The 21695-nt window shown below is 41.5% G+C and overlaps 5 protein-coding genes and 2 non-coding genes across 7 annotated transcripts in view; 3 read left to right on the top strand and 4 right to left on the bottom strand.

Moving 5' to 3' along the window:
• The window catches only part of LOC117141805 (venom dipeptidyl peptidase 4), a 71371-nt gene extending 57490 nt beyond the window's left edge, over nucleotides 1-13881 (bottom strand). Inside the window, exons 1-2 of the mRNA XM_033305451.1 lie at nucleotides 13726-13881; nucleotides 6171-6756 (exon numbers count right to left, since the gene is read on the bottom strand). Coding sequence (XP_033161342.1) covers nucleotides 6171-6578 — 408 coding nt within the window. The 5' untranslated portion in view covers nucleotides 6579-6756; nucleotides 13726-13881. The remainder of the gene's footprint in view (nucleotides 1-6170; nucleotides 6757-13725) is intronic.
• On the bottom strand, nucleotides 1250-2265 carry LOC117141814 (protein PIH1D3). Its single transcript, XM_033305467.1, has 3 exons — nucleotides 1964-2265; nucleotides 1673-1911; nucleotides 1250-1613 (listed from the first exon to the last, which is right to left on the bottom strand). The coding sequence occupies exons 1-3, from the start codon at nucleotides 2091-2093 to the stop codon at nucleotides 1350-1352; spliced, it is 633 nt and encodes a 210-aa protein (XP_033161358.1). The 5' UTR covers nucleotides 2094-2265; the 3' UTR covers nucleotides 1250-1349.
• On the top strand, nucleotides 8800-12399 carry LOC117141810 (trypsin-7). Its single transcript, XM_033305461.1, has 2 exons — nucleotides 8800-9550; nucleotides 11483-12399. The coding sequence occupies exons 1-2, from the start codon at nucleotides 9198-9200 to the stop codon at nucleotides 12252-12254; spliced, it is 1125 nt and encodes a 374-aa protein (XP_033161352.1). The 5' UTR covers nucleotides 8800-9197; the 3' UTR covers nucleotides 12255-12399.
• On the bottom strand, nucleotides 12523-12594 carry Trnam-cau. The gene has a single exon. It is a non-coding gene; the product is annotated as a tRNA-Met (tRNA).
• Trnam-cau lies at nucleotides 12929-13000 on the top strand. Its single transcript has one exon. It is a non-coding gene; the product is annotated as a tRNA-Met (tRNA).
• A 557-nt stretch (nucleotides 13882-14438) lies between the features above and the next one.
• On the top strand, nucleotides 14439-14965 carry LOC117140769. The gene has a single exon (XM_033303851.1). It carries the CDS (start codon nucleotides 14518-14520, stop codon nucleotides 14869-14871), a length of 354 nt encoding a protein of 117 aa, XP_033159742.1. The 5' UTR covers nucleotides 14439-14517; the 3' UTR covers nucleotides 14872-14965.
• Nucleotides 14966-15410: 445 nt separating this feature from the next.
• The window catches only part of LOC117139849 (glypican-6), a 38724-nt gene continuing 32439 nt past the window's right edge, over nucleotides 15411-21695 (bottom strand). The window contains exons 4-8 of the mRNA XM_033302496.1: nucleotides 19433-19589; nucleotides 19109-19375; nucleotides 17039-17589; nucleotides 16809-16978; nucleotides 15411-16707 (exon numbers count right to left, since the gene is read on the bottom strand). Of these exons, the coding sequence (XP_033158387.1) occupies nucleotides 16262-16707; nucleotides 16809-16978; nucleotides 17039-17589; nucleotides 19109-19375; nucleotides 19433-19589 (1591 nt within the window). The 3' untranslated portion in view covers nucleotides 15411-16261. The remainder of the gene's footprint in view (nucleotides 16708-16808; nucleotides 16979-17038; nucleotides 17590-19108; nucleotides 19376-19432; nucleotides 19590-21695) is intronic.

The following is a 21695-nucleotide window of genomic DNA, read 5'->3' as shown; positions in this document are numbered from 1 at the left end:
CATTGAATGGAAAAGAGCCGGTAGAAGAGTATTCCGGAAATGCTGATACAATTTCAGATTGTTTACCTTGTCGTCGTCTTGTCTTGAAACTTTTGCCTTTCTCCTACTTGCGTGAGAAATTGGTTCTTAAGGATAGGATAAATATTCGTTTGCTTATTGAACGTGTTTCTCCCTTCACACATATCTTTGCCATCATTTAACTGAGAGTAAGCCCTTGGATTATAATAATTTGTTCTTTAAGAGCTCACCCCCTAATTTGCCGTAATTCACTTGCCATTTCCACACTGCCGACCATGAGACTCAGGCATTTAAATTAAATTGAAAGTTTTCCGTCGACAGCCGAGTCCTTGTCAGATGATTTATCATCATAGTCCTGTGGAAAACTTTCATCAGGGAAAAGAAGCAGAAAGCAAAAGGTCTTCAACTCCCCAAAACCCCTCATGCTCAGATAGTTCGCCAGGCGAGGCACGCACTTCCAGCTGCCCAAAACTTGTGAGTTTTTATCTTCTTTGTCCCGATTTTTGTGTGCCTGTGTGAACTTTAGCTTATATATATATATTTTTTTTTTGGTGGGCAGGATGACACTTTATCATGTCTGTGACGGTGACCGGGATGGCCAAAATCGGATACCAGGCAGCCCGGAGCGCACAAATTGAAATGTGCCTGTGTCAGTCAGAGTAAATGAGGCAAAACATAGCCGCAGACCCAGCGGGAAGTAATTGTAGGTGGCCCGAAGCCTACAAGTACAGCCAAAAAATGCGGGAAGTCCCTCATGCCCTATTAGGTCAAACAAGTATGAAAAATCTCGATTCTGAACTTTTCCTTTTGGGCTTCCCACTTTTACATTTTTTTCGGTTTGTTGTATTTGACTTTTGTGTGTGTCTGCCCTTGACAAATATTTAGCCAAAGTGATTTTTGACAGCATCATAATAAAGGCTGCCCTAGCGCCCAAGGAATACTTCATGCTTCGTTTAAGCGTAATTTTCGATTGACCCGACATCAAGGCCCATGCGGCGTATGCGCAATTTGGTAGCAAAACATGCCTAAGTGCCGGCAATTGAATTGGAAGTGCGGAAAATTTGAATACTCTAGCGTCAAAATATTTGGTTAGGATTTGACAGTAACGCATCTAAATGTCATTAGATTATGGTTTATCTGTTGGTGGTTAAGAATGTTTTAATTCCAGATACACAACGTAAATTACCATATAATATTAAGAGACATATTAAACATAGCAAAAACATTTTTCAGACACGTTAAAATTTTGGGACTATAATTTTACACTCATACTTTGTGTGTGTCTATTGTGTAGTATGAAAGCAATTAAAAATTAATTATTTAGTGGCTTTTTAAAAATTAACATAGTCTAGTTCGCGCTGCAGGCGCAAAGTGAGCCGTAGTTTCTTCAGCTCACTGTCATATTTTGCATGACAACGATCCACATTGACGGGATGGGGAAGCGGTAATCGCAAGCGGTACAAACATGTCCCCAAATCCAATTCAGTTTCCTGCAAGCTGAGCGTCATCTTGTCAGCAGTCATTTCCTCGTCCGGCAGAGAAACCTCCAAAATGAGGTCCTCACAGCTGGCCGAGGATCCAGTGCGATTGCCCATCTAAGATATATATTTCGTATGTTATTAATCTATTGTATTTAAAGTGAGGAATGTCCAACCTGCAAGAAGACATCCTCAGTGCCCACTGCTTGGCGATAGGTCATTGTATACTCGGGAGTCTTTCGCGATTCAAGTATATCCATGTCTTCCTTCTCCTGCTGATCTTGCCATTCTTCCAGACTCTCGGGCTGTTTTTTCACTTCCTCCACCAAGGGAGTGCACAAAGGATTGGGCTTCTTTTTCTTCTTCGCCTTAGCGGTTCCATCCTCCCCATTAGGACGTCCAATTGTTCCAGGGTCTATGCAGGGAATTTATGATTGTCCAATTTAATGCAAATACCTTTTACTTACTCAGCTTATTGACGACCATTGACTCCTCCTCATCCTCGCTACTGCTGTAGTCAATGCCGCCTCTTCTCTGATTGGGATTCAGAAGGCCCTGCAGCATTTTCAGCTGTTCGGGATGGTCAAAGATCGACATTTTCACTATGTGGGTTGAGGGCACTTTATGGATTATCACACTTTTTCACAAGTTATAAATAAATTTGTAGCTTTAGCTTTTAGACAGGTTAGACAGGCCAAGTTCGACCGAATGGGAAAAATCGACAAATCCGTCTATTACCCAAGCTTGGCAACTATTTGGCAGGCTACTACATATTTCTTGGCCCACTTCACTAGGAAAAATATATGCGAACTGCTTACCTAAACGTAAAACAATTCTAGACAGTACAATGTAACATTTTATATATTTTCCGAGTGTAGTAGCCCTTGAGATTGTTTATTTAGTTGCCCAGGCAACGTGATTTGAAATTTCCTGGCAACGCGGAAAATTCGAGAGTTGTTCGTTTCCAAACAAGCCAAAAATTAACAAAGGGTTATAGGGTCCCCAGTTACCCTATTCAACAACAGTTTCCCGCCGTTAGCGACATTTCACTTTCAACTGGCTGCCGAAACTATGGGCTACCCACTTTAGGCATTTCAATTAAAAACTTGGGCGGCCCATTTAGTGGCAAACTTTTTGCCAGAGAGCCAACTGTGCTCGAACAAAAATATTTCACTTGTCAAAAACAATTGTTTTGTGAATTATAAATTGTGTAATTATTGTTCCTGGCTTGACCTTCTGTCCTGGTCACGGCCAGTACAAATTATGAACAGCAAAACAAAACAGAAATTTGCATTTTTCACGCTCGCCCCTCGAGTGGCGAAGGGAAACGCTAATTTGACTTTCTGGCAAATCGTAGGATGGTCGACACGAAAACGTGGCCAAGTTAACAACACGATTCTGGCCAACAGCGTGGCTCTTTTACAATGGCACCGACCGCAGCGGGGCACCCAGTTTGGCATTCGACAAAAAGGATTCTCGCCTGTGGGCTGCTTCTGTCCCCGGTACGTGTTTAATTTGTTTAACACGACCTGTCGCCGAAAGTGTCCCCATTCTGAAGGGATATTGCTCCTTGTTCTGGTTCAATGGCGACCACTTGACAGTTCTGGCCGGGCTTAAGCCGACCACGGTCCACGGACCATGGCTTTGTCATTTGCAGCTTGGGTAAGCGTGGCACTAACCCGGCTTACAAGGCTGTTGGCTCAAAGGAAGCACACGGACGAAGGATGGCACCGGAAAAGGGACATGCAATTTATTCAGAACACTCTTAAACTGCTTTTGAGGAAATTGGAGCACAACAACCTTTAAGCTATTTATATAAATATATTTTTTTTAATTATCAGAATTACTTTTTTAATATTTACTAAAACAACATTACATGAATTGGCACTATAAACAAATTTCTGAAATATTTCAAGTGAAAGTTGTATAAATTACTAAGTTTAAGGTAATATCAGAATTTTTTCTACGGAATTTTAACAACAAGAGCCATTTCAGTTGTAAACATTCCTAAATTTTATTTTAAAATACATTCACTTTGCTCCCAATGCAAGAAAATATTAAAGTAAATACGTATCCGTATCCCATTCTGATGGGGATACATTCATTCGTCTGCATGGCAAAAAGCCACTGAAATCTGTTTCCCAAAAGCAACGCAAACATCACGTAACAGAACTTTCACCTTGGGCTCGCAATGCAATCCAACTATCACTGTCAACAGCGGGTATTCGTTCGCATTGGAATGCATCCCAGGATATATCCCATATATGCCCCGATCCCCAGCTGACGTCACGCATCCAGACAATGAACATGAATCCATGGTGTAATTGTATTTCGCTTGTCGCACACATTTCAATGAACTGCAGATGGGTTGTTACAAAAAAAAAAAAAACCCGGAGCCACCAAAAAAAGGCCACGCAAATTTGTGTTGACTGAATACACAAGAACGTCTGTCCCCCTGAAAAAAAAGAACCTCTGAACCCTCCCGATATTCCCCTTTATAGCCCTAAGCCCAAGGCCATTGCCAAATAGATTTCTGTTTCAGTCGCATATGTACGGTGTTGGTAGGGGGGAAAGTCGGGGAAAATGGGAAAAGAGGGACAGCAGCTGCACCGAGGGTAAAAGTGAAAGCGTTTTCCGCATTGTGTTGGCAGCTGGGACGTGTCCTTCCGCCCGTTCCGCCCCCCGAAGGAATGTGATTTGTGTGCGGCCCTCCCTGCTCGACTCTTGTCTGCTGTTTTTCAGCAAGATATTATTATTTTTTGGTTGTAACATAAAATGTAATTAAGAAGGCATTAAGTAGCGTGCATAAATCATTGAGCCACATGTGTGTGTATGGGCCCCCACCTGCACCTCCTGCGGAAATGGGAAACTGGTTGTTGTTACGTAAGAGTTGGCCAGCTGGTAGGAGCAGCTAGCTGGGAGTTGAAACTTGGGGCCAAGTTCCCGGCATAGATTTGGGTCTACTGATTGCACTCGCTCCTTTTTCTGGCCAGGCGACATACTGGCGCACAAATTTTTGGCGATTTATTTATACATTTTTTGCTCGTTTTATTTTGGAAAGCATAGCTGAAAAATGTATGGAAATGCACTTGGGAAAAAAATATTACTAGGAAAGGTTTTATTTTAATTGTATATTATTTTTATTCCATAGAAGAATTAAAGAACGAAATAAATTTAAAATAAAATTTTACAAGTACAGATCTTTTTTATGTTATCCCTTTCATTAAAATATATACCTTAAATATCATATTTGGATACGATATTTTGCCAGTGTATTTCTAAAATGAATGCGCCTAGCTGAATAATTCGCATAGAAAAAAAGAACATGGCCACGAAGCCAAAATGGAAAAACAGGATGAACAGGATGTGCAGTCAAGCGAGTCAGGAGCAGCATAAAAATAAAACTAGCATCGCAAAAACCCTTATCCCCTCCACCTTTCCATCTCACTCACACACGGAACACAGTGCGGCTAAGCAATGCCAACAAACAAACAAACAAACTGTTAGCCAAAAAGGCGCGCAACTTTAAACGACTGCGGCTTTAAAGTCCGCTGGACCACGAAATGGTATAAAGAAATAAATAGAGAGAATCATAGAAGGACGCAGCACAAAAACGTTAAGCCGAAATTCCGGCAAGTCTGAAAGTAGACCAAATGCCGGATTGAAGCCGATTATAGTCAGATGCTGAGATTTGAGTCAAATGAAAAGCCCGGCGGGAAAATCACTCATGAGAGCAGTGAGCGAAAAATGAAAAAAAACGATTTGGAGTTAGGGAGAGTGCAGCAGCTTTTTGCCGTTTGTTTGTAAACAAAGTGAAAGCTTTACTATCAGCTGTTCGCGGAAAAAAATCACAGTGGATCAAGACTAACATTTATTTAAAAATGTACAGAAAAGGCATAAAGAAATTATTTAATTATTTTTAAGTTTGAAGTGCTTTTGAAATATTATTTACTTTCATGAAGGTATTTAAAATGCATACAAGTGAAACAACAGAAAACCAATATTATATATTTAAATTTTCAACTAAGCATTTGATTGAAAGAAAGCTTATAACAGATTAATTATAACATTTAATACCAGACAATATGTTGATTTAAATTCATAGTTTATATTATATTTCTTAATTATCCAGACTTATGGCGAACGAAAGTGAAATCACATAGCTCAGAAACAGAGCGTATCGACCAGTAACACCATTATAAAATGACTGCTCATTAAACAGTTATCAAATAGCTGGCCATTACAACTCGGCCACACCCAAGTTATTAATGCAATTATCTAATATGCCAATCGAAATTAAATTTAATTTTATGCAAATGAGCAGCGCCAGTGCACATAAAACGAAACTGAAAATGGAATGTTTATAGTTTTCCATGCGACAGTTCGTGCTGAGAGTGAACCAATTTCGGAAACGAATCCAAGTCAGATAAAGCCGCACACGTAACTGTAGTGTAGAAGACCTGATCGGAATATCGAAAATCAGCTGATGGCGATATCAAAATGCAAAGCAGTTAATGAGAGCTTTCTTTTCAATCAGGCTTTTAAAACCCATCAGAGTAGCTCCATTAACGAATAAATAATTAAAATTATTGATATATATTGATTTATATAATCAGTTAGAAGAAATGTTATCATAATAAAATGTTTAATATCGTGAAAATAAAGTCCACTTACCTTTTTTCTGGCATTTCTTCGTCGCTTCTCCGATGTTTTCCTGTGCCAATTGCGACGTTCTGCCTCATTGGCAAAGAGATCCTCGACACTACTACTGCTGCTGGGGTCCTCATCTTCTCCCGATGAACTGGATGCACTGGCCATCCTGCCAGATTCGGCATCTCTTTGCCTAAGTTTCCTATACTTGCCGGAGTCCCCAGATGAGCTGCTGAGGAATCGCTCCCGGAATGACTTGATTATTCCAGAACTTATGGTACCAATGCTGCCACGTTCATGTACTCCGGCCGTTGACGAACTTCGTCCGGCATAGCTGCTCCTCCGTTTTGTTCTCACCTTTTTCACTGACTCCGGCGGAGAGTCAAGGTTCTGAAGAGCTGCATTCATATCAAGCCAACCGGCGGCACTCATCTTGCTTGGCTACTCCCAATAATGCCTTCTAATCGCGATGATGCAATGATTGTCGTCACGGATTTCAAACTCTGGCTTGCATGTCAGGGAATCGCTTTCTGGTCCCTTGGGTTTTCTAACCTTTCGCTGCTCTAGTGGTGTCTCAGTTGGCTTCCCTCCAATTAACAATTACGAGTGTCTGCTGGCCGAAAAGAAAGCAATTTAAAGTTTGAAAAATTAGAAGAGGCGAAATTTGCATGCTTTCAATTAATAAGGAACCCCATTGAATGTGCACAACTTATGGAGATTACTTTTCATTTTCTGGCATGGATTGTTGATTTTTGCATAAGAGAGTAATTGCAAGCGAATCATTTTTCTGTTGTGTTTGGGCAAATCGAGAAAATTGCACTTGGAATGGTTGAAGAACATGAAAGGAAGTAATAGGGAGTGTCTCGGTGGGTTGTTAAACTGGAATTCAAAACATTTGCATGCGTACTTTCACAGCTTGTAAGTTAAATTCCTGTTGAAAGAGTAAATCTGCCAAAAATCAATCACTGAAAGCCAAATGCATATAAGTTTATGAAATGAGATTATTATTACTTTGCCATGAAGTCAGTGCTTAAATGCTTATTTTCCATTATCCATTATATGTCAGTTAACTATAAAGCCAGCAGTTTATCATTTTCACTTAACTTAGCAGAAAATACATTTTCCATTCTGGCTGTGACATTCATTTTGCCATCTGTCCAATGACATTAATCGATTTAATGACAATTAAACGATTCATATTTCAAAAGGAATGTCGGCGTGCACTCGATACATTATCAAATCACACAATAATAATATTTGATGCTGGACACTTTTAATGAATTTCAGCTTAACTGGGTCAACTTTAGTAGCCGAGTTCAGTTGAAATACATTTAAAGTAATTTAAATTACGCTCTGGTAGTTGAGCAAATGCAAAAACTGAAATTACTCGATTTTCTTTTTTGTTAAATCATGCAGTGGCAAATGAACATGAAAATGCGAAAAATGGTTGGGTTTCCCTCTCTTTTTCCCTGAGCAAGTGAAAAGGCGTCGGAAAGATGAAAGGGCTCGAGTTATGAAAAACTAAAATGAAATACCACGAGTCTAATCATCAGTGTGTGTTTGTGTGTGCTCGAAGGCTCATATCATTACGATCAGAAATATACAATTCAAATCTCTCTTTCGCCCACTTAATATTTTAAGCCCATATTTGCCGATCTTTAAGGATGTTGGTTGGAGTTGGCTGTGGGGAGTGATCTCTTGTTTATAAGTGTCTGTGAGCCATTAGAAAATATTTGCCAGAGGTGCACTGCAACTAATTTCTTAGGCTACTCAAGTTGATAATATCCTAAGCAAAGATAGTTTAAAGTGAACTGAAGTGCGTTAAAACTATTAAAAGCATTATTGAATATAAAACTTTGCTTTAATGATCCATTATATAAGTATAACGCGTCTTTGCCACATTTCTTATTTCTTTATTGAAACCTTGTAACGGTTATTACTCTTTCATCTGCTTTAAATGCCTAAATCAATTCTCCATTGATTGAAATTTTCACGGTGTATTGACGTTACGAGCATAATAAACAAACGTTAAACAGACGATGTCGGCGACAGCAGGAAAGAGGAAGAACCAAGAACTCCCAACGCACACACTCCATCCGAAAAAAAAAGAATAAAAAAAATTAAACTTAGCCAAAGCAAACTGTCACATTAGCATATTGAGAACCGAGGTGAGCCAGCAAACATGCGTCTGCTCTCTTCGTTCTGAGTTGTCCAGCTCTGTACACTGCGCGAAAGAATCGATGTAAATCAAATATCGAATTTCTACTTCTAAAGCTAATTATAAAAAAAAAAAAAAAAAATTTTCTCTTAATACTCTTGTTTAATGAAACCAAAAATAGCGAAAAAGTTAAATTATTAAAATAAAATATAATTTAATATTTTAACAACTGAAACCCTGATATTAAAAGAAAAGTCTGAGCATTTGATCAAATTCCATTTTTTTGTGACTCCAAAAAGGCATGTTATTGAATACAATACCATTTTTTTCTGTGTAATCTCTGCCGTCGCTCTGCGAACTCCTCCGCCGGCGTCGCTGCCGACACACGCAGCGCTGCGCATGCGCAACTTTCTTTGCCCCAGCGGCGCCAACTGAGACGCCGACTGCGCTGTTGTGGGGGCCTGGGTAAAATGGCTTAGTCGCTCTTCTGCGCCAGCACCTCGTATCAGTCGACTTGCAGACTTTCGCGTGCGCGGTAGTGCAAACTAACTATACCGTTGATATATAGCACCATATAATATAGCAAAGAGCAAACAAACAGATCGAGAAATTGGCTGGGATTAGGGCGCGACTTGTTGACAGTTTGCAGTCATGTGAAATGGTTCAATTAGTGCAACAACAATAAGACATAAAAGAAACCGTGTTTGATTTACATAATTAACAAGTGGAGTGTGAACGGGGTAGAGATTTCGAAAAATTCCCCGCTTTAGAACGAGCAGAACGAGAATCGAAATATATTCCGATAACGGCACAGATCGTCGAGACCGCTACGACGACCAAAAGGCTCATTAAGTTTACATGCATTGAATTGCATAACCAGCAGGCAGAAGAAGATGATGATGCTCCACTTACGTCACTGGTCACTGATGCTGGCCATGGCTTCCTGCCTGCTCTTCACAGCAGCAACATCTGCGACACAAGCTACACCAGCAACACCAGCGACATCAGCACCGCCAGCAACATCAACAGCAACATCATCTTTATCCTCCATTCCGGGCAAATATCAAGCCTTGGGTGCAGCCCACCATCAGGCAAAGAAGCTGAAAATCGGAGCCGTCAATGCTTCCTCCTCGGATGCCAATAAACCTGTATTCCGGCAAAATCCGATCAAGAATTGGTTCGGTGCCTTCAATCGCAATAATTCGCCGGCAGCTCAGAACCAAACATCGCCGACATGTTCCTGCAGGTGAGTCGTTTGGTTTGAGTTTGTCCCCGTTTGTCCCTCCCCCCCAGAGATACAGATACAAAACTGAAGTTACAAAGATGCAACACGCACGGCGAGATACAAAAGCTGTCATGGCCATGATGACAACTTCCAGTTAGACGGGCAAAGAAGTGATAAACAACTCTGGCGTTGTCATTGTCACGACACCCAAATGGCACAAACAGTTAAAGTTACAGGTAGATTTTAGTGCCTGCGAGGAGGTCACGCAATCGGAGATATGTTTATTCCTGGCCACACTCCTCCGAAGTAATCATAGGAGACCGACAATAATTAGTTGCCATATAAGTTCCAAGTTCTATTTAAATTATTGGCAAGCATAGAATCCATATAATCCTCACATTTAATGTAAAGTGATCGTTAAGAATGACTTTACTAACGGTATAATTTGCGTTTTATTTATTGCGCAAATCTTTTATATTAAAGACACATTTATCAAGAATTGATCTTTTCTCCTATTTCAAAATACAAGTCTATAAATCACGTTGCCATTCAACTTATCAATAGTCTCCATTGCCTTAAGAAAAATGTTAACCATCTTTTGAGTAATAAGCTGACTACCTTTAAGTGAGCAAAGGTGAAGTCTTAAACATTTTTAAGACATTCTTCTTATCCCAAAAGAATCGCCTACCCATTCGTTACCCGTTTCCAAAAGCCAATTCCCGGCTTGACCTCGAAGCCGAGTTCCCTCTGTAGAATTGCATTCGGAGTGCATTCTTGTGTGGCCATTAAACAAATTGCATTACCAATTGGGAATTCAACTTTGGCTTTTGGCATAGGTAAACACCCCAGGGTATTAATAGAGTCGGCAGTAAAAATGAAAACAAAGGCAGCAAGTTCTTAAGGGACATAAAAATCAATTCAGTAGGCTCCGAATAGGTAAGGTCCCAAAAAAGGGACCTCTAAAGATTCTTATAGCTCCAAGCTACATAAGTTATTTCCCAACTAAATTCCCCCGATTTATATATTTGGAAAATCTCTTAAAGCTATAAATTTACTTGGAATCGATAGTCGCAACCGTTCTAATCTTTGTTAATGAAGACCTAAACCCGTTTTATTTCTATATATAAATTTTACTTTTTTTTTTGCATGTGAAAGAAGAAAAGAAACTGATTTGCATACGATTTGATAACAGTCTCTGTTTGGCTTTCGAGAACGTGTGTGTGTTTATACACCCAGCAGAGACAGATGAGTACGGCAGATACTGTAAAAGGCGTATCTTCAATGCGTCATGTCACATTAATGTCTGCGCGGGAGGCAGGGGAATGCCGTCGACGTTTTCTTCGGCTTTTGGCCGTTTTGGCCTGTTTGGCCGTCTCGGCCTGTCTTGGCCCGTCTCCGAAGTGGGTCGTTGTCGCACATTTTGCTTCTTTGTTTCGGGACGCCTCTCGACCAGGCCACCATTTTGGGGCAATGACACGATTAAACATACACAAAATCTGAATCCCAAATACTTGTTGCGGCCGGATCGATTGATTATGTGGCCAAAATAAATAAAAAGATATAAAGAAGAGAGATAACTTGTTACGCTTCCTTTCCCACTTGGTGGAATATTTTTTTATTTTGACTGCATGCGGTGTTCTCTTGTTTACCACGGGTAATTAAAAACCTGTTTAATGTAACGCAGCTGGCAGCCATAAAATCTGCAAAAATCGCTCATTTATTTTATGTCCGTCCACAAGGCACTTTGACACTTTCTTTATGTCGGGGTTGCTGAACTATGAACTTGCCGATCGGGAGAGAGATCGAAAGGCCCGTCACCCTTGACCCAATACATTTTTCTCTTCTCACGAAAGGCATAAACTTCGTTTAATGTTTTTACTAATGAGATAGAAGTTGAATTACAGTGAAAATATAAATATAAATTATTAACTGACTTTATTTAACTATCGACAGGTGCGGAGAGCGCAATGACGAGTCCAGAATCGTGGGCGGTACGACGACAGGCGTCAGCGAGTATCCATGGATGGCGCGTCTGAGCTACTTCAACAGGTTCTACTGTGGCGGCACACTGATCAACGATCGCTACGTGCTGACGGCGGCGCACTGCGTTAAGGGATTCATGTGGTTCATGATCAAGGTGACCTTCGGGGAGCACGATCGTTGCAATGACAAGGAGCGCCCGGAAACGCGCTTCGTGCTCCGCGCCTTTAGCCAAAAGTTCAGCTTCTCGAACTTCGACAATGATATAGCCCTACTACGTCTGAACGATCGCGTGCCGATCACCAGTTTTATACGGCCCATCTGCCTGCCACGGGTGGAACAGCGCCAGGATCTATTTGTGGGCACAAAGGCTATTGCAACGGGCTGGGGAACCCTCAAGGAAGATGGAAAACCCTCGTGTCTGCTGCAGGAGGTTGAGGTTCCCGTTCTCGACAACGACGAATGCGTCGCCCAAACGAACTACACCCAGAAAATGATCACTAAGAACATGATGTGCTCGGGCTATCCAGGCGTTGGTGGGCGGGACAGTTGTCAGGGTGATTCTGGTGGTCCCCTGGTACGTCTTCGTCCAGATGACAAGCGATTCGAACAGATTGGAATAGTATCTTGGGGTAACGGTTGTGCTAGACCCAATTATCCAGGAGTTTATACCCGAGTCACGAAATATCTGGACTGGATTGTGGAGAACTCGCGGGACGGTTGCTTCTGCGACGAGGATTACTAATATCATAAAGAGAGTGCTCAAAGCGGTGGACAATTCTTCGCCTTAGTCTGTAGACAATCCCTTAGTAGTTTAGGTCATATTTTGTACTTTTATACTAAAACAACTGAATAAAGATAAACAATGCAGTAGGTTAGAAATCCCTTAATCAGCGCGTCTCATTTTTGGCAAAAAAATTTTGTTTACTACATGTAAAAAATCATTTTATATACAAATATAAACAGCCAAATATCGCAAAATAAAAAATTTCGCTCGTGCGAATTGTACTACATAGCAGAGCAAGGTTTCGATCCTCGGACCTCTGGGTTATGGGCCCAGCACGCTTCCACTGCGCCACTCTGCTTGTATGAAGTTGTGGACCTAAAGGCTAGTTAATTACAAACGGGAAGTGAAGTACCTTGTTACCGACGAATATACACTTGGGAGCGTTTACAGTGCACTGCTTTCTTAACAGTTCTGTTGTCGCTATTGCTCATCCACAAAGCAGTGCTCATGTATTACTATAAAAATACGCTTTAATCGTACAGTAATGTGTATACAGTTGCAACAACTGATCAGTTAATGTTTACATACAGTAGTTAGAACACTGTAATATGTTCCACATTTCTATTTATATTCATTGGTAACAAAGTGTCCTTTGCACTTACCCGAGCTCAAGGGCCCTTTGGCTTCAAGCAAGCAGAGTGGCGCAGTGGAAGCGTGCTGGGCCCATAACCCAGAGGTCCGAGGATCGAAACCTTGCTCTGCTATGTGGTGGTACAATTCGCATGAGCGAATTTTTTTTTAATAATATTTGGTTTTTAATTTTATTTTATTATAAAACCACATATTAGCTTTTTAAGTATGCGTTATGAGAGCATGATGAATTTTATTCTAAGAACCTAAATATACGATTAAGTTGTCAAAGTTATATATAAAATCCGAACATTTATGCCTTTCCGAAAAATTTTAAGATTGAAAGATAGCGCAAGTACATATGTTGCTAATATGTCTAAAAATCTTTCCGACGAAACAACTGGCTTTATATACACTGGCTAAGAGAAATTTCAACAGGTGCTAAATTTGCTTCCATTCTTTATTTTATCCATTACTTGTATTTATTTTTAGTCATCCCTAGAAGATTATACAGCTGACAACTGTTGCTCAGCAGTCAGTTAATTGTGCGCCTAACTGTGTAAGATACAACAACCTTCAGCCAGCAGCAACAGTTGCAGTTAGAAGTCTACACTTTCAGCGGTTTGATGCGGCCCAAAAAGCAAATAAATATCGTTAGAAACATTAGCTAGCTAGTCTATGGCAAACTGGTTTCCATCGAACAGCTGAAAACTCAAGGGGGCACATAAAAGATGAAAAGAGCTTAGAAGAAGACGTTGACTTTAAAAGTCAAACGTTGCTTTGGCCGACGCACCAAAAAAGTTTTCTCATTTCGAATGTTTATTTATGAAATTTTAGTGTTTTGCCTAATGAAACTTACGCGGAACTGCGGTAACGATACCGAACCGAAAGATTGCTGATAGCCTTATCTATTTGTCGTCTTTCACTTGTTTATAATTGGTTACTCATCACCATCACAGTGATCACAGGAAAATTGCCGTCAATTTCCACTTTCGCTTCGCCCACTTTTCATTTAATTTCATTTCACGACCGCACTCACGTGTGCCCCGCCTTGCGTAATTATTTAAATTCAAAATTTTTGCAATGCATCAAGATTCACATTCGCGCATCTCGCAGATATATTTTCGTGTGCACAGAGGGGCGCTCCAGGTTTACGTTTCGAAATTTTCTTTGCCGCAGTTCATTTTTCACGTTGCGTTGGCAGCAGTTGTTGTTTACCGTACGCCGATCGCGCGCTCACTGAAAAAGCCACCACAAGCTCCCCGCGCACCCAAAGATACACAGAGAGCCAGCAGGCCAGATATTCCGACGGATGGAGCGACGCCTGAGATCTCGAGACCTTTTCGCTTGGCCACGATCTCGGAGTTTCCACGCTCTCCCACTTGCCGGTCATATGAATGAATGAATATTTTTGGTACATGAAAAAAAATATGATACCAAAATTGGTTACTTATTCTATATATAGCTAGATAGAACTGTCTTCTGAATATATTGCTGGCTCCAGCAAGCGGATTCCAATTTCAAATTTGGGTAATCCAGGAGGCCAGTCATTAAAATTAACTGTTTTGACAATATAGGAGTAAGGTATACATCGATCATTGACAGTCTCTGAAATTCTTTCCATCTTAGAACAAATAAAAAAATTTTAGAAATGCTTTCCCCGGAGTCTCCGGAGAAACCGAAAACAAGTTTAGACGACCTGGGCCTATTAACAAAGACTGAAGAGAAAACCAAAGGGAGCCTTGTAGCCCTCCAGTCTATCGACAAGCGCCTGAAGACCCTCTTGGATCGCCTTACAACTGTGGAGAACTCAATAGCTAGCTTGAATTTACCTTCCTTAAACGAAGCTAATGGGCATGCCTATCAGGATTTGGAGTCCTTGGAGGATGAGTTGGACAACCAGGAGAAGGAACTTTCAGAATTTGCAAATGAAGAATCTAGTAATGAAGCTAAAGATGTTGATGAAATTAAAGAGGTAGAAAAGGAAGTCACAGGAAATCAATAATGTGATTTTGCATTACATAATTCTTCTTAATGCTACATTATACACGAGGAAAGCGGGCACAAAATTGTTAATTGTTAATTGTTAGAATAAAAACCGTGGCAAAAAAAATTTTATTTGCTTGTTAACCCCTTGTCTTCTTCAGCTTAGTTGTTTTGTTAAATTTAGGAAAGCATCATTTTCCGGTAAAAAATTCTGCGCTTTCGTCCATTTTTTACACACGACTTCTACATTGGCACAAGTGCGACCTCTAACGTTGACAAGACCTACAGCTGAAGATGTATCATACATAAATATTTTTAAATTCTGGCAACGCCATTCAACAGTAACGGTTTTTAAGGGCATGAGCTAATGAACTTTTGAAAAACCTTTTAAACCAATCCCCACAATCAAAAGCGGAAATTCGATTCTTTTGTTACGTTTTTGTATTTTTTCTTTTTCCATTTGTTTTAATACAATATATAAAAACCGATAAAAAATCAAAAATAAATATAAATATGTAGGTGTACACAGTTTAGTTTGAAATGCGTTTGATGGCTGGCAAAAGTCAGGGCTGTCTACGAAAGATACAAAATTACAAAAGCCGTGGCTCGGACGCTTTTCTATGGCCATGTTAACGTAAATAAGACTTTAGTTTTTTAGGTTTATCAGTAGACTACAGTTACAAATTAGTTATTGCTCTTCATTTCGGGGATAATTGATAATTGTGTGCTGTGGCTGGTTACATTACATATGCGCGTAGGCATAAATATAATACAAATTAAATATGTAGATGTAGGTGTGTTTTTTGCTTAGGTCTCTAGGGGCTAAAGTGTTTATAGTTAATTTTTGCTAAACGATCACATTGAACAGGCACTCCGCTCGCACTCACACTCGGTAAAAGCATTCACTCTGCGACATACACGCACTCACTTATTCATTCATTCGCTCTCTGGCTTACAAAATACAATTTCGCACTTAGACTTAGAGTGTGGGGGAACAGGGGCGTTTGAGGGCTTACTAAACTAAAATGGGCTCGTTACGTATTCTCTCTCCTCCACTAATTTCTTTTTCTCCTATCGGATCTCATTAAAGAACCGCTTTAGATCAGGCATTTTCTGATTTTTACAATAGCTGGGAGTTTTCAAAACTTAAATTTTAGATTTAGAGTGAGATTTCATCTAATTCAAATTTGAAAAATTCCTGACGAGAGTAAAATTCGAAAGATTACCTATTTTCTTGATTGCGTTTTGATTGCTACTATCAAAAGTTTTTATAAAATTTTGGACTCGCATTTCGTATATAAGGGTAGCATGTAGTTCTGCTAATAACATTTTGCTTCACGGATGAATGACTGAGAGGTGTAGGGGATGCAGCCGTGCTCCATCTTGGCTGCATTTCGCACGTTGAGTAATCACAGCAAATCGGCGCAGACGCCACCGAACCACGCCATATAAAGGGGCAGCAGATAAACAACCAGAGCGCGACGCAGCGTCATCTTTTCTGGGGCATCGGATGATCGATTGTCATTGGCCCCGTCATGGCCTGTATCCGCTTCCTCATCCTCATCCAGCTGCCTATGATCCTCATCCAGATCGTTGTGATCTTGGTCGAAGTGGGTGGTGTGGATGAGCGGATTCTTGTCGTCCACTCCGCTCGTCGGCCGAGATGTGTGCGTGGGCATGTGACCCCGCCCACCGGCGTCCTCGTCATCATCGTTGTCTGCATCCACCGAAGGACGCTCCACGTCCGGCTTGTGGCTGGGTTCAAAGGGTCCCAGGCCAGAGCCCTCGTCATCGTCCTCGTCGTCTTCGGACCCGGATCCAGAACCAGCTCCACTACCAGCATATGGCAGTTCTTCTGTAAAACAAAAAAGAAACAAAGGGTTAGTAAGTAAAACTAAAAAGATTGATTGGATGGTTTTATAAAAAGACTCATTACCAATCACCAGCATATATTACCTTGTTCGCTCCACTCAACATCCTGACCGTTGTAGGCATTTCGAAGGTGGACAATGGCATTCTTCAGATGGCTCAGTTGAGAGGCCATTTGAGCAGTTTGCTTAGTACTAGCCGGATTGCCAGTAAATTCTGGATTCGAGCCGTGTTCTGTGGTAATTGAGTGCATGTATCTGGAAAATATAATATGTTTAAGATAGCTGTGCTAATTTTATTCAGTTTTTTCCGCCTACCTATCAATTGTGTGACCATTCCAGCACATGCCGTCCACATCGGAACTGGAGGCTATATCCTCGTTGCTGCAAACCGAGTGCGGCAGGTTGGACCAGAACTTTTTGTAGTCCTTCACTCGCTGGCGAATGTCCCTTACGATCCTGTCCAGAATCGGTTCACGTCCACCGCCTCCACTCTCATTGTCATCGTCATCGTTGTCGTCGCGATTGTTTTGCTGTTTGCGTCGCTGTTGCTGCTGCTTTCGACGTTGCTGTTGCCGCCTGTTGTTACCGCCACCGCCTCCTCCTCCATTTCCACTCTTTCCAACTCCCTGCTCTTGAGACTGTTGTGCCGAGGTCTCCTGCGAACCGGGCTCGGCAGCTCTGCGCTCTCTCAGCACTATCGCCTCGTCCAACGTTTCATCAATGTCCAGAGTATCCGCCTCCACAGGACTCTTTGCGTTGAGGACTTGAACTCCTTGCAGTTTAGGGCTGATGGAGCGCTTCATTTTCTTCAACTTGGGTCTACCGCATCCTTGGAATACGCGATTGGTGATGTCCTGGCCAGAATCCTGTAAAGAATTAATTTGAGAGTTATACACTGTTGCTCAATACAAAGATAAATAATGATCTGATAATCATACAATAACTAACTAGAAATAAAACCAGAAAGTGTAAGATTAAACACAAATAAAGAAGAGTCAGCACGACCTGATTAACCCTCATGAAAGTGACAGCACATAAAGAACTGATATTTAATATTTTTAATTTTATAAAAATTAGAAAGTCTTGAGTTGAGATGACTTTTGAAACCAGTTGCGCAAGGGAAATCACATTATTTCCCATACTCAACAGCAATTCCATTCACACCCCACTGAGCTTGGCCTCCTAATGGCTATTTATAGCTAGTTTTTATTGACCCATTCAATAGATAAGAATTGAATTCAGTCGGCTACTCATTATGGGCCACTCGAGCGATCACAGACCTCTTCCGAAGAGTCAACTCTCTACAGAAGCTAGCGCTTCGTCAGTCTTATCGGCACTCCTATATCTCCTGTGTGTTATTTCTTTCAATGGCCTCTTCCTCGGCAGTTTACAGTTCATATAATTACGGAGGTTGGGTCAGGTTGGCGTACGGAGCACCAGAACTTCAGAGCCAACTCCGGTTCATCATAACTGTCGACCCGACTGGGAGATGGCAATCATCAAAAGCGGTTCGTCGGTTCAACGAGCTTGGAGATTGGGTAAACGCCTCGGAAACAAATCAGAATTAAAATTGAATACTATTTCGCATTTTGCATTTTTGGCCTTTTATGGGGCCGTCGACCAACAACAACAAACACCGGCTAAAGTAAACACATTAAAAGCCAAATGCCGAAACACAAACAACAAAAGCAATAGATCCAAACAAAAACAGCGAATAAGAAGAATCAGAGGTTGAAAAAAGAAATGTATAAATTTTAAATGGAAATATAAATTAAATTCATATGCGGGCCAAATGTTGTGCAAATAAATCGTAAAAATGGCAAAACATAACAAAAGACAGCGGTGCTAGAGAGGTTTAAAATATTGCAGTAATCAAAATTCAATAAGTTATGGCCATCCATGTGGAAATTATTCTTTAGCTTTTTGTTTAAATGTCGTGCATATTATTTTTAATAGATTTATGCCTAAGTTTTAATGGTAGTAATTTCTTGGCATTTACATGAATATTTAGTTGAAATGGGGGAAGGATGAATCACAGCTATCAAAAGAAATTATTCATAAACAAAATCTCAAAACTGGAATATCCTAAGGTCCATAAATTTTCTCAGTCTCACATATCAATCGTCACGATCTTCTACGGTTTTCCCCTTGAATTATTTTGCGACTCGTTTAAAATGTATGCGTATTAACTAACCACGCGTAAACCACTCTGACGCACTGACAGTTTTATGGGAGCATAACTTAGAGTCCCACTGCGAACGGGCCAAGAGATAAAAATTAACCAGCAGCTGCTTGGTCCAAACGAGTTACAAATTGCGATTGGTTTATGCAAATGCTAATGATAATGACCCCTAGCACATCCAATTATCCCGCTGTGGATCTCACCTGGAAGTTCATGATGGCCTCGGAGATCTTGATGTTGAGTGGCTCCACCACCATCACAATGTTGAAGGATCCCAGCAGCCGCTCGGCCACCTTGTCCATGGCCATCGCAAAGTTCTCCCACTCGCTGTCGAACTCGTGCTGGTAGTGCAGGCATCCCTTGATGACGTTCACACAGTAGTTGGTACAGGGCTTTTCCGTATAACCCTTGCATGCACCGCAGTGCTGCATCTTGGTAAGAGCCCCAGTACAGTCGGCATTCAGTCGCACCTAAAAGACAAGCATATGATATTAAATATGAATGAAATATCCCTTTAGTTAACTTACATTGAGGACCTTCTTCGCCACCTCCGAAGCGGTGGTCAGAGCCTGGCCATAGGTGCGCGTGGCCACAAAGGATCGCTTGATTTGCACGGACAGCTTGTCGGGAACATCTCCGAAAGGCTTAAGCTCCTTCATGTGCTCGCTGACGCATCGCATGTAGCTGGAAAATAAGATCAAATCGGTGGAAAATGAGTCCGGAATGTTGGGGAAAATATTTTCATTGGGCGTGCTGCTGGCGGCAGAAATCTGCACTTGTAAATGGCACGGCTCAACGCCATCGCCTTCGCCCCCGACTTCACCAACATCATCATCGGCGCATTCTTTGCCGCCGCCGCACAACTAAAATTTTTATGCGGAAAAATCATAAAAATAGTTGCTCGCCATGTGCTGGCTTTGTTGATGTTTTTGTTTCCCCCTGGCAGCACCACTATGCAGTAAGTATGTGCCTAGTCCTACAGTTTGGCCATCGAGCATGACAGTCATTGCACTTGTACGGCTGCATTTGGCCCTCACTGTCACTGCCTTCGCCATTATGGTCAAGAAGTCGCTAGCTTCCTCGTTTCCCTTCTCCACTTTTGCTAAACAATTTAGGAATTACTGCAAGTCGCATTCACAAAGGTGACAGATCAGTCAAGCGGCAGCACCAGCAGCTGGAAATCGCTGATGGGAGGGGAGATTGTGGAGTTCGGATGCCCAGATGGTCAATTTAGCTTATGTTTCAAAACTCCATTAAAGTATTAGTTTTTCTATGTTAAATAAATAAAAAACTTAGCGCGTGCTTGTTAGAGTTTAAACAGCCATTTAGTTATCTATGGTTTCACTCCTATTTGTTTCTATATTTGTCACGCCATTTCACTCCTCATCCCTAGGACATATTGCATATCAGGGTTCTATTCAAACACCCGTTGACTTCCCATAGTTTACTCCACTGTTTTGGCCAAACCCCCCCAAGTCTGCTAGACAAACTAACTGCTTAAGCTACCCCCTCATTAAATAGCCAGGAGGAGAACCTTAGATCCCAGGTCCAGCTGGAACTCTGTGTTGTGCGGGGCATCTGATCCATTCTAAGGGCAGAACCAACGCAGTTCAAGCGACCGACCAACCGCACAGAACAAACTACAGCCACAAACAAATAACAGGGGGACATTACACAGGAAGAAAATGTGTAGATAATTCATATTATAAAGAAAGTGAACGTAAAGAGGAATTTCACTTTAGCCTTAGTTGCGTTGAGATATAATTATGTGTCGGAATACTCAACGTCCATTTGGAATCATAACCATTTGAGATGCCCAAAATCCTAATGACTAAATGTGCAATTTTTTTTGGGCAGTGTAGAAGGGGCAGGCGGCAGGCAAGTGCCGGCAATTACGCGACATCGTTGTTGTCGTTGCTGCTGTCCAATGGCAATAAACGACAACGTGCCAAAGCACGTACGACAAACTAAAACGATGACAATAAAAGCGAATCGCTGGAGTTGAGCTAAGAGTTGGAGACGGAGTTTAAGTCAGCGGCATCAATTGGAAAGCGCGTGGGTAACACGAGCCCTTCGCCAACGAGGAGTGGCCATGCAGGGAGCAGAAGTCATTTGGCCAAGTCGCCGGTTACCGGAGACCAGCGGAGATCGTTCCGGGGCAATGAGCCAAGTGGGCGCAATTTTCGCTTTTTTTTTGCCTCCTCACCATTTTGGCGGAAATTCGAGCAGCTGACACAGGAACTGGCATAAAGTGCGGTTTTTGGTTTTGGCTGGGTTATGGGATAGGATGGGAAATGGTACAGACCAAACATACGTGGTGGGCCGGAATGGGTTGGCTGGGATGAATAAATCGCAGTAGGTAGATTGGCAGTGGGACGTGATGTAATATCACCCATGTGGGAGACAATCTGTCTGTAGACTAAAAGGAGGTCGGTTCAGATAGTCTGGATCTGAATGCTAAATCTCAACCATTGGAAAATCTAAACTTTGTAGGGCTGCTCATCATATTGTAGGATTTCTAAGTTAAAGCATAGAGTTTCTCTAGAGCATCTCTGATTCATCAATGGAAAAACTACCCGACAACTTCCGCATTTTCTCTTTGCTGTAAGCGTTTCAACCGCAATCGAAAAATCTGGCAAAAACCAGAGCAACTTAAAACTCTAAAGAGCGGAGAAAGAAAACATCCATAGGATACTCATATCAGGGAATATCGCTAACTGAAATCGCACACCGGCCGTGTCAAAGTTTCGACGGGCCGTCAAGTCAGTTAGTTGTCGTCGGTCGACAGCC

This window comes from Drosophila mauritiana, chromosome 3L, assembly GCF_004382145.1.
Source record: "Drosophila mauritiana strain mau12 chromosome 3L, ASM438214v1, whole genome shotgun sequence".
Lineage (NCBI taxonomy): Eukaryota > Metazoa > Arthropoda > Insecta > Diptera > Drosophilidae > Drosophila > Drosophila mauritiana.
Note: the sequence above shows the minus strand (reverse complement) of the source record. Positions and strands in the feature narration are given on the sequence as shown.